General features: G+C 40.1%; 2 protein-coding genes across 2 annotated transcripts in view; one reads left to right on the forward strand and one right to left on the reverse strand.

Annotated features, from left to right (window-relative positions):
- Positions 1-4,476, forward strand: part of LOC110165506 (ubiquitin-conjugating enzyme E2 2-like) — a 31,291-nt gene extending 26,815 nt beyond the window's left edge. The window contains exon 7 of the mRNA XM_055160226.1: positions 4,119-4,476. Within this exon, the coding sequence (XP_055016201.1) occupies positions 4,119-4,164 (46 nt within the window). The 3' untranslated portion in view covers positions 4,165-4,476. The remainder of the gene's footprint in view (positions 1-4,118) is intronic.
- Positions 4,477-13,477: 9,001 nt separating this feature from the next.
- nfkb1 (nuclear factor of kappa light polypeptide gene enhancer in B-cells 1) overlaps positions 13,478-16,198 on the reverse strand; it is a 64,662-nt gene continuing 61,941 nt past the window's right edge. Inside the window, exons 23-24 of the mRNA XM_055160085.1 lie at positions 15,569-16,198; positions 13,478-15,436 (exon numbers count right to left, since the gene is read on the reverse strand). The exon at positions 15,569-16,198 is cut by the window's right edge and continues 261 nt beyond it. The gene's annotated coding sequence lies outside the window, so the exon portion shown is untranslated. The remainder of the gene's footprint in view (positions 15,437-15,568) is intronic.

Raw genomic sequence — 16,198 nt, forward strand, 5'->3', positions numbered from 1 at the left:
TTTACACGCACTGAGGACCAGGGATGTCCCCACACAGTCTCGCTGACCCACGATTTTATATTTGCGATTCCCAAAACTGATCTTCTAATTGTTAATGATCGTGAGTGAAGTAGAAAAAGTACAGACTAACTTAAAAATAGCCTAATTATTTGTTATAATGTTGTAAAATTAAACTCGTCCACAGTACAACAGCCTCAGATCACAGTGAGAGAATCATTAGAGGATTTTGTATCTCACTTTTTTATTATATTATATTTATGTTTTCGAGGTCGCCCAAAGCACATGATTACTTAAAGTGTAAACAAGTTAGTGCATTTAGCTCTGCTCCTCCTCCTCCTCCTCTGCCGATTTGTCCCAAGTTTGTTTTTCACTCTTAAGTCTCCGTGAAAACATGACAGATTTAAAACAAATATCATCTCTGTCATTAAAAGTTTGTGTTTAAGCTGCTCTGGGCTGGGAATCGAAAAGAAGTTGCCGATACGATACATACCTCAATGTGATTCAATACGATATATTTCAAATCGATTCTGTACGGTTCAATAAAAAATAAATCCTAACTCTTACTTACTGTGATATGAAAGGTCTTTGTTAAACCACTTCTTGTGCAAAGTTCATCTGAAACGTGCCCATTTTACTCATCAAAACAGTATAAAAGAATGAACTTCGCACATCAGATACTTGAGACGGTCGCGCTGGAGGAGAGGGAGCAGCCCGAGAACAGAGAGAAAAAACTTGCAAATTGTGAGATTTATTAGGACAAACCCTCATCGAAACGGTGAAAATGTCAAATGTGTCGCATAAATGAGTTTCCTTCCTCTGGACAAGCAACAAAACTGTAGCTGTAACTAAATAATTTAGTAAAATACACTACAAAATACTCTTAGCGATATATTGATACAGGAGCCCACGATATCAACACTGTATCATTGCATTAAACGATACGATATGTTGATATTTCGATATTTTTGCACACCCCTAGAGCATTGTTTCCCAAAGACTGAGATTTTCTGCGTGTAGGATGAAATGTTAAGACATGTTTTGTATAAGTAAAGTAAGTAAATCTTTATTTGTAGAGCACCTTTCACAGATAAAAAAAATCACAAAGTTCTTTACAGAGCAAAACAGCATAAAAACGACATAAACAAGAACAGAGGAATTACAGACACAGTCAAATAAAAGCCTGTCTAAATATCAGTGTCTTGAGCTGCTTTTTAAAAGAGTCAATATTCCATAATTTGGGAGCCACAGCCTGAAAGCAAACGTCACCCCGAGTTTTAAATCGGGTCTTTGGGATCATCAAGAGACCCTGACCTGAGTACCGGAGGGTGCGGCCTGAGGAGTAGGGGCGCAGTAAGTCCCTGATGTACTGGAGCGCCTGACCATTTAAAACTCTGCAAGATAAAACCAAAATTTTAAAATCAACACAGAACTTAACAGGAAACCAGAGCAGTGAAAATAAAACAGGAGTAATGTGATTTCGCCTGTTCGCTCCCGTTAAAAACCTTGCAGCCGCATTTTTGTACAAGCTGCAGCCGCTTAAGTGTAGAAGCATTAAAACAAGTAAAAAGAGAATTACAATAATCTAAACGAGATGAAATAAAAGAGTGAACAATCATTTCAAGATCAGCGTTTGATAAAATTGGTGTGAGTTTAGTGATGTTCCGAAGCTGATAAAAACCAACTTTTAACCACTTGGCTGCAGTGCCCCTCCAAAGACATGGATTTGTCCAACAGCACTCCTATAATTTGTTTTATGAAGTATAATTTATAGTATATTTCTAATCTTTTGGTAATTATTTGATTGACTATTTTGTTCCACTATTGCTGGTTCAATGGAAAGTTGAAAAGAAAAAGAAATAGGCCACATTTAAAGTCCAAATAGGCGACTTATGGATCTTTTTTTTTTTGCTTATTTAAAAACTTGAGTAATACTAATTGTTCAGAGAGACACGATCAGTCAGTCAACAATAAAATATCCTCGTTAATGTTCAAAAATGCTCAAATACAACTTTATTTTGTGATTGATTTGCGTCGCGAAGGTGTGTGACTTTTAAAATATGGGTCCCCAGAAAAAAAATGTTGGGAATCTCTGCTCTAGAGGATGATATATTCTGTATCTACCGATCTTTTCACCAAATCTGATGCTCTAAAATACTCTAAAGTGGGACATCCCTGCTGAGGACTTGGGAATGCGCTAAACAACTGAATGAAAACTCGTGTCGGACCTGCTCCAGACTGGGACACTGTTTTTCCTGACTGTTTGTGACCTGGTGCAGTTGAATGCCTCTCGAGTGTAAATCGCAGCGGGAGTCCGGGTTCGCTCCAGCTTCTCCGGGTGTGATCGGGATTCGGGAGAACGGATCCGCGGCGTCCTGAGTCGTCGTTTAAACGCGTTAGATGAAACTGGACCTGGTCTGTCCTCGGTCCTCGGTCCTCGTGCATGTGAACGCAGCGAGTGTGGAGGCGGGACCAGGGTCAGCATGGACTTTCTCACTCACTCATCTGGACCACTGACTGCATAAATGGACAAACAACAGGAAGTGAGCATGGGCGCACTTCCGGCTCCATCGACTCTGGCTCCAGTTGACTTTATACCAAAAAAAAAAAACATCACTCGTCTTATCTGTAACTGCAACAAATCTTTGCCAAAATTTGAGACATAAACATTTAAATCTATCAGAAAATTACTAAAGTAGAGAAATTATCTGTCCGTGCCTGCAAGACAAGACAAGATATCTTAAAATAATCTACCTCTAGACTAGAATTAAGCCGTCTTTGAACTACCGTAAGTCGCACCAGCCAAAAAATATGTAATGAAGAAGAAAACGCGTCGTCGTTGTTGTTCGCCTTTTAGTTTTCGTTTTTCTTACCTTCATAGTTGTAGATAAATTCTTCATGAAGAATGTTTATCCTTCGTGGACCTTGTTGCTGGTGGAGAATACGGCAGATATTTCAATTTGTGTATCATTCGTTCATTTGTTTTTCAAAATAAAACCAAAAATAAGAAAGCGGAAAAAAAAAAGCTTTTTTCTTCATTATTTGTCTCCAAAACCAAAATGAAAAAAAAAGTAACGAGATGTTTTTTCATTTTTCAATTTTGTGTTTAAATCGATAATGGAAAAAATAGATAACAACAGTTTCCCGTTTTCGTGACTTAAACTGTGATGCCGGACTTTTGCGTTGCATACGGACTGAACCAGGACTGAACCAGGACAAAAACCGGGACTTAAAACCAAGACAAAAACCGGGAATCAAGACAAAAAACGGGACTAAACCAAGACAAAAACCGGGACTAAACCAAGACAAAAACCGGGACTAAACCAAGACAAAAACCGGGACTAAAAAAGGTCTCAGTCCCGGTCTCAGTCTCAGTCCCGGTTTCCTGATCACCCGAAAGTCTAGGCGGGCACACATCTGGGCCAGTCCTGACACTCCTGGTTCCGGTCCTGGTTTGGGTCCTGGTTCGGGTCCTGGTTTAGTCCCGGTTCAGTTCTGTTTCAGTCCTGGATTAGTCCTGAGACCGGGACCGGACCAGGACCGGGACTGAGAATGGGATTGAGACTAGGACTAACACCGATTTAGTCCTGTTTTAGTCCTGGTTCAGTCCTGAAACTGGGACCAGACTAAGACTGGGACTGAGACCAGGATTGAGACTAGGACTGAGACCGGTTTAGAGCTGGTTTAGACCTGTTTTAGTCCTGGTTTAGTCTGGCATCGCAGTTTAAGTCACAGCAATGGGAAATGGTCGTTATCTGTTTTTTCCATTATTCATTTAAACACAAAAATGAAAAAAATGAATCATTATCTGTTTTGTTTTTTGTTTTTTTCATTTTCTTATTTTTGGTTTTATTTTGAAAAACGTATGAACGAGTGACACACAGATTCATTTCCAGATATTTTGCACCGTTGTGAAAAGGTCCATTACTGCTCTCGATCTTGTTCCACTTCTTCTCGAGTAACATTATGTGAAGTAACTCCCCTGAAGCACTTTTACTCGAGTACAGATGTTTGTGCGTTTGCATTTAAAAAACTGTTTTTTTTTGGAGCATGGCATCGTGCTTCCTCCCTCCTCGTTCCTGAATCTAACTCCTCTTCTTTTTCTCTCTCTCTTTTTTCAGATACAACAAGACAGCTCAGGACTGGACCCAAAAATACGCCATGTGAACCCCGCCCCCCCCCCCACCCCCTCCCACCCGTCGCCGCCCCCCCCACCCATCCACCCACCCTCCACCCTCCTCCCTCCTCCTCTTCACCTTTGCGTTAACCTTTGACCTCTGGGTTGTCCTGACGATGAAAATGCTTTGGAAGTGTGTGCTTTTCTTTTCTTGGGGACTTTTGGTGTGTTTGTGCCAACACGCAGGAGCCCGCCCTCGCGCTGCATGTCTCACAATCATGTTTATTTAAGTTGTTCTGGTTTTTAGTCGAGAGCCGCTGTCACAGGATTTTATCAGTCAATAAAACTGGCTCCAAAACGGCCGCCTGGTTTCTTCATCACTTCGGGGGGAGGAGGGAGTTTATATATTTTGGGAAATCGGTGCGTATTTGTTTACAGTTGATGCGTAAAATGAATATTCGTAAATTCTGGAGTGAGTCCAGTCGTGCGTAAAATGTTTTGTGTGTTTTTTGTCCGTCAGAATATGAATTGAAAAGTTACGACGGCGAGAATTATAATCGAGAAACGAAATGGAACGGTTACACTTTCTGAAGTACGAACGTGAACTCAGACGAGACTCGACTGAAAAATACGATGACGTAATTTCACAGACGGAAGAAACATCGAGATCGAGATGCTGCATACGGACTGAACCAGGACTAAAACAGGACTAAAACAGGACTAAACTAGGACTAAAACAGGACTAAAACAGGACTGAACCATAATTGAACCCAGGACTAAACTAGGACTAAGGCAGGACTAAACCCTGACTAAAACGGCACTAAAACAGGACTAAACCAAAACTGAACCAGGAGGACTAAACCAGGACTGAATGAGGACTAAAATAGCACTAAACCAGAACTAAAGACAGGACTAAACTGGGACTGAACTGGGACTAAACTGGGACTAAACCGGGACTACACCAGTACTAAACCCAGGACTAAAACAGGACTAAACCAAGACTAAACGGGACTGAACTAGGACTGAGCCAGCTTAGTCTAGATTAGAATGACTACCAGGTCTAAACAACATCTGTCCTGACGTAGTCCTGGTTTAGTCCTGTTTTTTATTCCTGCTTTAGTCCTATTTTAGTCCTGGTTTAGTCCTCCTGGCTCAGTCCTGGTTCAGTCCTGGTTTAGTCCTGTATTTCTGACAGTCGAGTCGTGTCTGTGAAGTCATATTCGTACGTGAAAAAAGCGTAATCGTTTCATTTCATGATTACAATTCTTGATGTTGTAACTTTTCAATTCGTATTCTGATGGATAAAAAACACACAAAACATTTTACGTACAACTGGACTCATCCGAGAGTTTACGAATTTTTATTTTACACTCAACTACAGACAAATATGCACAGATTTCTTTCTTATTCATCATGTTGGTCTTAAAATGTTCATAAAAACTTACTGTACATGATCCTGAAATGATTAATTTTGATTTTGCTATTTTGTCCATAAATAAATTCCTATTCCTAATGCCGATTCGATACCGATCTCTTAAATATTTGTAATTCCAGATACCGATCCTGGTCCCGAATTTTTAAGGATTTTATTTACACAATTTAAGCTGTTTTTATTGTAAATATAACCCAAGTTGAATAAAATAATCCATATAAAAATGCTCAAAATTCGCTCCTATAACCGCCACCCTCGCTGAGCTTCATTTGACTGAAGCCGATCGTTCTTCATACAGTCTGTGGAGGGCGCTGTTGTGCACTGGGTTCTTAAAGATGCTGGGAAACATTCAGTATAGAAGTTTAAGTAAAATTTTTAGATTTCTGTGCTTAAAGTCGGACAAAACACCTAAAAACTTTATCCACAACCACACCACGAGGAAATTGCAGAAGCGGCACAATCACCCAGAACTACAGAATCACACGGACGTTTTCTTGGATAATTTCACACATTTATCAACAAATAATAATAAATTGTGAGTTAAATTTTGAGTAATAGTTGATCTTAAACACCTTGTCACTGCGTCGTCTTCGTGCATCTACAGTTTTGACGTTTGTGGGACCATGAAAATCCAGAATTGCTTCGTTTTTTCATGACAAACAGGTTCAGAATCAGGTTTAGGAGCAGGGTTTTTGTAACGTTTAAGGTCAGGACTTGGTTTTAGGTGTAGATTAAGGATCACCGTGGTCTTCTCACTGGGACTAGAGACTTTGAACCAGGTGAAGTGGACTTTGTGGTAAGTAAAGAAGAGATTCTTAAAAGAGTTGCCTTTGACATATCCACTTGTGTCTAATCATCAGAGTTTAAAATCAGGTGATAAATAAACAGGTATGTGACCAAATTTTAAAAATAAAAAAAACTGGGACATTCCTGGTTTGGTTTGTGGTGGTTGGTAATAAAATTGTGAAACGAGTTCGTAATTAATGAAAATTACTCGACACTTGGCACTAATGTGAGTCAGTATAGTCACATTTTCTTCATGTTTTGGTTGTTCTTTTCTGTGTTTTACTTAAACAAATTACAAGTTATGTCGCTTTTTACTGTTGACAGTGATTAAATTGGTTAAAAATCTGGACAACTGGGACGTTTCTTGTATAAAACTGGGACAAATCACTGGTTTTGGATAAATCTGCTGGGACAGGGGACACAGGACTCAAAACTGGGACTGTCCCGTTTAAATAGAGACGTGTGGTCACTCTATACCAAGGGTCATCAAACTACGCTCACACTGCAACTTGAAGGGACCCAAATCTGATTTTTTGGCCCCTATGTTCCTGTATCTGATCTTTTATTGACAGTCTGAACAACACAGATCCGATTTTTTCAAATGTGACCCAGGACACTTAGATATGTGCTCCTGAAACCGATACATATCTGATCTTTTGACATGCGACTTCAGTGTGAACGGACAGGTCACATTCATCCCACCTACACGTTATCAACAAGCCACAAATGTACACAAACGTTCTTCTCGTCATACGAACATTGTTATTGAACTCCGTGTCACTGAAGCACACAGCAATCCCACCACTCTTGGCTACGTCTCTGCATCCACATGTTCCTTTAAACGGACTGTCCCACTAAACACCACGGCCAAAAACCTCGTCCTTCTCCTTCTCAATCTCCTCCTTAAAACAAGTAAGTTGTTCATGTTCTGGCTCCAGTACGAGAGGAACTTTAAAATCTCCAGGTGCTCAATAGACACATCAAGAATCTCGGACTTCTGGTTGTTGCGCAGTGCAGACTGGGAACGATTTTCCAAAAAAGTGAGCATCAAACCGAAATGTTTGTTTTCCCAGTGGGATGCGTCTATGACAAAGTCGATCTTTTCAAGTCTTTCTGGTTCTGATATTGTCATATTTTAGTTTTGGGATTCGGACATCGTAATTGTGTGGTTGTTGGATCTTAACAGCAGAAAATGACTCGAGAAACTTGTTTGCAACTCCATAAATGCAAAAGGGAATCAGATGTGTGTGACTCTAAACCTCCGTTCAAACTGTTTCTCTTCCCAACAGAATTGAAAAATAGTGAAAGGTGAAGGCGATGGGCAGGATTGATCCACAGGAAGGACCAAAAAGAAAATCTTTGACTGTCTAAATCATCCCAAGTTTGCAGTGAACATTTTGTACGTGGAGCGTCAACAAAGCTTGATCCCGTTTGTTAAGTGAGAGGAGCAGAAGACAAACAGACTGAGCTGCACTTTCTTGTTCTTGTGGTTTTACAGCAACATCACGTCTTGGTCTCTTTGCAGTGGAAGGTGTTTCTTGGTGAACAGTTGGTGCCTTTCGCTTTGGCGTTGACTTTTTAAATTTTTAACCAAGGTTGAGTACAAAATGTTCACTGCAAACTCGGGATGATTTAGGCAGACAAAGTTTCCTTTTTGGTCCTTCCTGTGGATCAATCCTGCCCATCGCCTTCACCTTTCACTATTTTTCTATAACAAACACAGAGACGCTCGCTGCGGTTGACGTCGTCGTGTCTCCAGTGTCACATGCGGGACACTTTCGGGCCGTTTAATGTTCACACTGGAGTCACATACAAGTCACATTTAATTGGAAATGTGAACGACCTCGCAAAAACATCGGATTTCACAAAAAAAATCTGAATTGAGCATTAAGGTCCTCCAGGCCCCTTTGACCGGCCCCCCAACGCTTGAACTGGCCCTAACCCAATCCTTAAAAGTGTCATGGCCTATTTTTTTTATTACTTTTTTGGCAAATAACACGTCTGCATCTTGTATTTTATTGATTTTTTCCAGTTAAAAATGATATTTATAAAGTATGTATACATATATTTAAATTACTATACGACATATTTACATTTGCCGCAGAATTTTCGTCGCCTGACAAACTCAAGATCGAACCGTGACAGTCGACACACGAGCAGAGTTGTGTAGTTTAGTTAAGGACAGAGAAATGACTCGTGTTAAAGTGCGTAAAGTTGACAGAGAGTGCGGAGTTTTCAAAGAACAGTGGACAACCGATTATTTTGTTGTTCAGTGTTGGAGCGTGCAGTTTGTCTGATGTGTAAAGAAAGTGCGGCGGTTTTCAAAGAATATAATCTGCGTCGTCAGGGTCAAACAGTTACGTTAAACGGCCGAACCGCCCCCGACCCACATCACAGTCGAGAGCGAAAACGTGGCAGAGAAAAGAGTTTGAGGACCCCAGCTTTATACACAGGACCTCTTGAAAATGATCAAATGTTTAGAGGACAGATTTTGCCTTTCATCCTCTCAGGAAACGGAGTCGAATCTCTGGAACCAACTTTCAGCAAGACCCAAACTCTTCTTAAAACCCAGTGACTGCATCATGAGGAACAAGACGCAAACTCAGAGTGTCCAGACGTCTCTATTTACTTGGGACGGTCCAAGTTTTGAGTCCTGTGTCCTCTGTCCCAGCAGATTTATACAAAACTGGTGATTTGTCTCAGTTTTATACAAGAAATGTTCCAGTTGTCCCTATTTTTGACCAATCTGAAGAGGAAAGAAGAGGATTATATTGTCGTTTGTTGAGCTAAAATACAGAAAAAGATGCTTTAAAACTACAATAAAGCAAAAAAAAAGCACCAACAAAAGTCCCTTAGATTTTAAACTGAGCCACAAATGAGTCGAGAATGGACAATGTTACGCGCTCTTTTCTTTTCACAATTTTATTTATAACAAAAATCCCAACCCGAGTGTGTCCCAGTTTTCAAAATTTTGTAAATCTGGTCACACTAAACACAGGGCATCTTAAAATGTTCAGTTTAGAGGACAGGATTTCCTTTGATACTATCAGGAAAAGAAGACTAATCTCTAGAACCAAAAAAAAAAAAAAAAAAAAGAGTTACCCAAGATGCAAACAATCCCTTAAACCCTCACTCTTTTTAAAACCCTGTAACTGGAATAAACTCCCAACTTAAAGTGACCAGACGTCTTTATTTTCCTGGGACAGTCCCAGTTTTGAGTCCTGTGTCCCCTGTCCCCGCAGATTTAAACAAAACTGGTGATTTGTCTCAGTTTTATACAAAAAATGTTCAAGAAGTTCCTATTTTTGACCAACTGGATCCCTGCCAACAGTGAGGAAGAGGAGATATTGTCATTTGTTGAGCTAAAATACAGAAAACGATGCTTGAAAACGACCATAAAGCGAAAAAACGCACCAATAAAAGTCCCTTCGATTTTAAACTGACACACAAGTGAGTCAAGAATGGACAATAAACGACAGATTTGTCTTTGATACTATCAGGAAAGGACGTCTAATCTCTGGAACCAACAAAAAATATTTACTCAAGAAGCAAACAACTTGGGGTTTATAGTTTATAGACGTGAATTTCAGCAAAACCGTAACTATTCTTAAAACCAGGTAACAGCATCGGACAGTCCCAGTTTTGAGTCCTGTGTCCCCTGTCCCAGCAGATTTATCCAAAACCACTGATTTGTCTCAGTTTTATACAAGAAATGTTCAAGAAGTTCCTATTTTTGACCAATTTGATCCCCACCAACAGTAAAAAGAGGCATAAGTTGTCATTTGTTTAGGTAAAATACAAAAAAAGCTGCTTAAAAATGACAAAAACACAGTCCAGGTGACGCTGCGCTCTGATTGGTCGTCTGTCCAGGTCAGTTTGTTTTTCTTAAGTCCTGATTTGACTTGTTTTACTCCTGTTTTAGTTCTGGTTTAGACCCAGTTTAGACCTGGTTTAGTCCTGGTTTAATCTCTGGAACCAAAAAAAAAGAGTTATCCATGAGTTAGACGTAAATTTTGGCAAGACCTTCATTATTCTTCAAACTCAAAAGGAACAGACTCAAACTCAGGGTGTCCAGACGTCTCTATTTACCCAGGACAGTCCCAGTTTTGAGTCCTGTGTCCCCTGTCCCTGCAGATTTATACAAAAAACACTGATTTGTCCTCAGTTTTATACAAGAAATGTTCAAGAAGTTCCTATTTTTGACCAATTTGATCCTCACCAACAGTAAAGAGAGACATACATTATCATTTGTTTAAAGGTTGTATAGAAGATTTTTCCAAGGAAAGAGAAATGCAGCGACTGTTTGTCCATTTTCAGTTGTCGCGCTTCGCTCCTCTTCCCCGTCTCTTCTTCTTTCAGCTACGTCAAAAACAGACTTTCTTTTGTGGCGAACTGGTCGTGAGTTTTTTTCTGCCGTCACAACAAACTTTGTGTGAGAAGAAGCTACAGTTCGAAAAAGACGCTAAGACCCACTGTGTTGGTTGAGTAAACAGCATCAGTGCATGAGGTAAACGTAAACCACATAATCCCAGCGCGTCGGCAACTCAGTGACACTACAAACGTAGGGAGTTTGATTGACAACCCAACAGCCGTTTTTTTCTATAGCCGGAACTTTCACCGGGCGCTTTTACCGCGTACAGACTGAACCAGGACTGATCCAGGTCCGAGACCCAGAGCGGGACCAAGAGCGAGACTGGGGCGGAAAGAGCGGACCAGAGCGGGACCAGAGCAGGACCAGAGCGGACCAGAGCAGGACCAGAGCAAGGACTGGGCGGACTCCAAGCTTTGACTCTGAGCCTCCACGGGGTCCAAGCCTCAGCTTCGAGCTCCGGCCGTGGGCTCTGAGCCTCCGATCTGGGCCTTGGTGTGGTCTGGTCCGGAGGCTCCGTCTGTCCCGGTCTGGTCCCGGACCTGGTCCATTTGAACCAAAAGCTCTTAGTTCGGTTCGTTTTCATTGGTGTGAAAGCGTCAGTTTGTTGCTTTGCACCACCTCGGAACCAGCCGCAGTGGTTCTTGAGCGCGGAGGACTGGAGCAGCCCGTCCGGACCTGTAGTCCACAGAACATTCTCACTTTCCTCGCACGGAACCAGTGCGGAGACGATGACACGGAACCGCTCGGACCGCTGGTCTCGGTCTCAGTTCCTCTCTGCTCCCGGTGTGTGGTCCTGGTCTCAGTCCCTCTCTGGTCCTGGTCCTGGACCTGGATCAGTCCTGGTTCAGTCCGTACGCGGTGCAAAAGTTCGACATCGCAGTCACTGAAGTCACATAAACGGGAAACGGCCGTTATCCGTTTTTTCCATTGTTCATTTAAACACAATATCGAAAACTGAAAAAACGAATCATTATCTGTTTTTTCATTTTGGTTTTGGAGACAAATAATGAAGAAAACAGTTGTTTTTTCGTTTTCTTATTTTTGGTTTTATATTGAAAAACAAATGAACGAATGATACACGGATTCCATCACATCCACAGTTGATGGATTTTCATTCTTTTTTTTTTTTTGGTCATCATAATTACAAGGCTGCTGCATCTCTATTATAATTTTATTTTGAACTTTCATCGACAATTTGAAACAAAAACAAAAAATCCTCCATACAACCTTTAAGTAAAATACAGAAAAGCTGCTTAAAAACCAAATCACAAAGAAAATGTGACTGTACTGACTCACATTAGTGCACAACAGAAAGTGGTTTTCAACATTAAATCAAAATACTTTGTTGACATGACAACCAGCAAACTGGCAAATTCACCGGTGAAATTGATTCATGCTTCTGCTGATCAAAATCACAATTTAAAAATCAAAATCAGAGTGAAGTACTTTTGAAACACTTAAAGTACATTTTAAACGATACTTAGATTAGAGTGACCACATTTTCACAATTCAGAACTGGGACACACCCGAGTCTGGATGGTTGGTATAAAAAAAAAAAATAAAAAAAACTGTGAAAAGGTCGTGTAACATTGTGGATTCTCTTGTCAGTCATGATAGTCCGGTTTTAGTTTTAGTCTTGTTTAGTCTGGTTTAGTCTTGGTTTAGTCCTGGTTTAGTTTGGTTTAGTCTTAGTTTAGTCCTGGTTTAGTCCTGGTTTAGTCCTGGTTTAGTCTTGGTTTAGTCCTGGTTTTAGTCTTAGTTTTAGTCCTGGTTTAGTCCTTAGTTTAGTCCTGGTTTAGTCTTGGTTTAGTCCTGGTTTAGTCCTGGTTTAGTCTTAGTTTAGTCCTGGTTTAGTCTTGGTTTAGATCTGATGTAGTCCTGGTTTAGTCTTAGTTTAGTCCTGGTTTAGTCTTAGTTTAGTCCTGGTTTAGTCCTGGTTTAGTCCTGTTTAGTTTTGGTTTAGTCTTAGTTTAGTCCTGGTTTAGTCTTGGTTTAGTCCTGGTTTAGATCTGATGTAGTCCTGGTTTAGTCTTAGTTTAGACCTGTCTTAGACCTGGTTTAGTCCTGGTTTAGTCTTGGTTTAGTCCTGGTTTAGTCTTGGTTTAGTCTTAGTTTAGTCCTGGTTTAGTCTTAGTTTAGTATTGGTTTAGTCTTAGTTTAGTCCTGGTTTAGTCTGGTTTAGTCCTGGTTTAGTTTAGACCTGGTTTAGTTTAGTTTAGTTTAGTTTAGTCCTGGTTTAGATCTGATGTAGTCCTGGTTTAGTCTTAGTTTGGACCTGGTTTAGACCTTTTTTTAGTCATGGTTTAGATCTGATTTAGACCTTGTTTTCTTGTTTTTCTTTAGTCCTCGTTTAGACCTGGTTTACTCCTGGTTTAGACCTGGTTTAGACATTATTATCTTGTTTCTTTAGTCCTGATTTGACCTGTTTTAGTCCTGGTTTAGTCTTAATTTAATCCTGGTTTAGACCTGGTTTTAGACAAATCAGTGGTTTTTGTATAAATCAGCTCAAAACTCAGACTTTTCTGGGTCACAATAATTTAGATATTTTATGTGATACTTTTACTTCGAGTCCAGTATCTGTACTTTAAAACTTATGTAAAAACCTCCTCGGCCTGTAGCGCCACCGTGTGTCCACTGCCTGAAATGATCTTTTTGTTATTTTCAAGGAGGAAGTCCTGGTTTAAATAATAAAATTGATCATTTTAATTAACAATAACCGATAATAAAACAATTAGAAACCTATTGTAGTTTTAAAAAATGAAAACACAAGCCCTTTATTTAAAAAAAACTTTATTAAAAAATATCAAACCATGAAAAGCCAATGTCTGTACAGCTCTGACAGAGAACACTACATCTCCCAGAATGCCTTGTGCTTCTCGCAGTGACGTGACCACAGTTAGCACCAGTTTATAAATTCACCCCAGAAATTTTACTCAATCATGTTTAGACAAAAAACCAAGACCTGGTTTAGACCTGGTTTAGTCTTGGTTTAGTCCTGATTAAGACCTGGTTTAGTCCTGGTTTAGACCTTTTTTTAGTCCTGGTTTAGACCTTGTCATTTTGTTTTTCTTTAGTCCTTTTTAGACTTGGTTTAGACCTGGTTTAGACCTGGTTTAGACCTGTTTCAATCCTGGTTTAGACCTGGTTTTAGACCCATTTAAATCCTGGTTTAGACCTGGTTTAGACCTGTTTTAATCCTAGTTTAGACCTTGTTATTTTGTTTTTCTTTAGTCCTTTTTAGACCTGGTTTAGACCTGGTTTTAGACCCATTTTAATCCTGGTTTAGACCTGGTTTTAGACCCATTTTAATCCTGGTTTAGACCTGTTTCAATCCTGGTTTAGACCTGGTTTAGACCTGGTTTAATCCTAGTTTAGACCTGGTTTTTGACCTGGTTTAGACCTGGTTTAGTCCTTGTTATCTTGTTTTTCTTGAGTCCAGATTTAATCTGGTTTAATCCTGATCACAGATAAAACTGTAGAGTTTCAATTTAAAATCCAAACCTCTGGTTAAAAGATGAAAGTTTCCCAGACTCTTGTTCAGTACCACGTCTGTCCTCTGCTCAGTACCAACTCATTCATAGAAAAAACAACAACAACAAAAAACCAAAAACACTCTTTTCTTTTCTTTGGCTTTTAACATTTTCTGCTAAAACACAAAACAAACATTCAAACATCAATAATAAAAGTCCCATTCAAACACATTCAGTCCGGTCCGGGTGACGCTGCGCTCTGATTGGTCGACTGTCCTCCTGATGCGTTCAAGATGCCCAAGGATTTCAGGATTTTTAAATTTTTACTACACCTCATGTTTTTTTTCCTCATTTCTGTACCATAAAAACAATATTTAGACTTTTAAAGGTGCACTGTGGAACTTTCCTGTTTGTTTAGACCTGCTTGTGTCGTTGCTTTGCCCGTAATGTCCCAAAGTATGGCATTAAACTTCTCACTCTCCATAGAAACAAGTAGAAGATGACACCAGGTCAGTTTGTTTTTCTTTAGTCCTGGTTTAGACCTGGTTTAGACCTGGTTTAGTCCTGGTTTAGACCTGGTTTAGACCTGGTTTAGACCTGGTTTAGTTCTGGGTTTAGTCCTGGTTTAGACCTGGTTTAGGACCAAATTTACACCTGGTTTAGACCTTGTTTAGACCTTGATTAGACCCGGTTTAGAACTGGTTTAGGACCTGGTTTAGGACCTGATTTAGACCTGGTTTAGTCCTGGTTTAGATCTGGTTTAGTCTTGGTTTAGGACCTGATTTAGACCTGGTTTAGTCCTGGTTTAGGACCTGATTTAGACCTGGTTTAGTCCTGGTTTATACCTGGTTTAGGACCAAATTTACACCTGGTTTAGGCCTAGTTTAGACCTTGATTAGACCCGGTTTAGAACTGGTTTAGGACCTGATTTAGACCTGGTTTAGTCCTGGTTTAGGACCTGATTTAGACCTGGTTTAGAACTGGTTTAGAACTGGTTTAGGACCTGATTTAGACCTGGTTTAGTCCTGGTTTAGTCCTGGTTTAGGACCTGATTTAGACCTGGTTTAGTCCTGGTTTAGTCCTGGTTTAGGACCTGATTTAGACCTGGTTTAGTCCTGGTTTAGGACCTGATTTAGACCTGGTTTAGTTCTGGGTTTAGTCCTGGTTTAGACCTGGTTTAGGACCAAATTTACACCTGGTTTAGACCTTGTTTAGACCTTGATTAGACCCGGTTTAGAACTGGTTTAGGACCTGATTTAGACCTGGTTTAGTCCTGGTTTAGTCCTGGTTTTAGATCCTGGTTTACCTGGTTTACCTGGTTTAGGACCAAATTTACACCTGGTTTAGACCTTGTTTAGACCTTGATTAGACCCGGTTTAGAACTGGTTTAGGACCTGATTTAGACCTGGTTTAGACCAGGTTTAGACCAGGTTTAGACCAGGTTTAGGACCTGATTTAGACCTGGCTTAGACCTGGTTTAGTCCTGGTTTAGGACCTGATTTAGACCTGGTTTAGTCCTGGTTTAGACCTGGTTTAGACGTATTTTAGATCTGGTTTAGTCCTGGTTTAGACCTAGTATAGGACCTGGTTTAGACCTAGTTTAGGACCTGGTCTAGACCTAGTTTAGTCCTGGTTTAGATCTGGTTTCTGTACTATAAAAAAACCTTTATCCCCAGACTTTTAAAGGTGTGTTTACAGTTGAGATTTGGCATTTTTCGACCTATAAAAACACAGATAATTAATTAAATTCCTCTTATGTAACTTTAAAACATTGCGTAACATTACAGACACAGCAACAGCATCTCCAACCTAAAAAGTTCCACAGTGCACCTTTAAAACTGAAGATCAGCTCACGAATCTCAAACTTTGACGGAGGCTAATCAGCGACGGAGAAAGTTAAGATGATTTTCAGCACTTTAGTTACATTTACTTGAGTAACTTTTTAAAGAAGTTGGATACGTGGACACTGTGGAATATTCCAGGCCAAGATCTCCATGGAAACGAGGTGGCAGATCCTCCGGCAG

The sequence above is a fragment of the Boleophthalmus pectinirostris genome, unplaced genomic scaffold (genome assembly GCF_026225935.1).
Source record: "Boleophthalmus pectinirostris isolate CB_2022bp ecotype Guang Dong unplaced genomic scaffold, ASM2622593v1 HiC_scaffold_3, whole genome shotgun sequence".
NCBI lineage: Eukaryota > Metazoa > Chordata > Actinopteri > Gobiiformes > Gobiidae > Boleophthalmus > Boleophthalmus pectinirostris.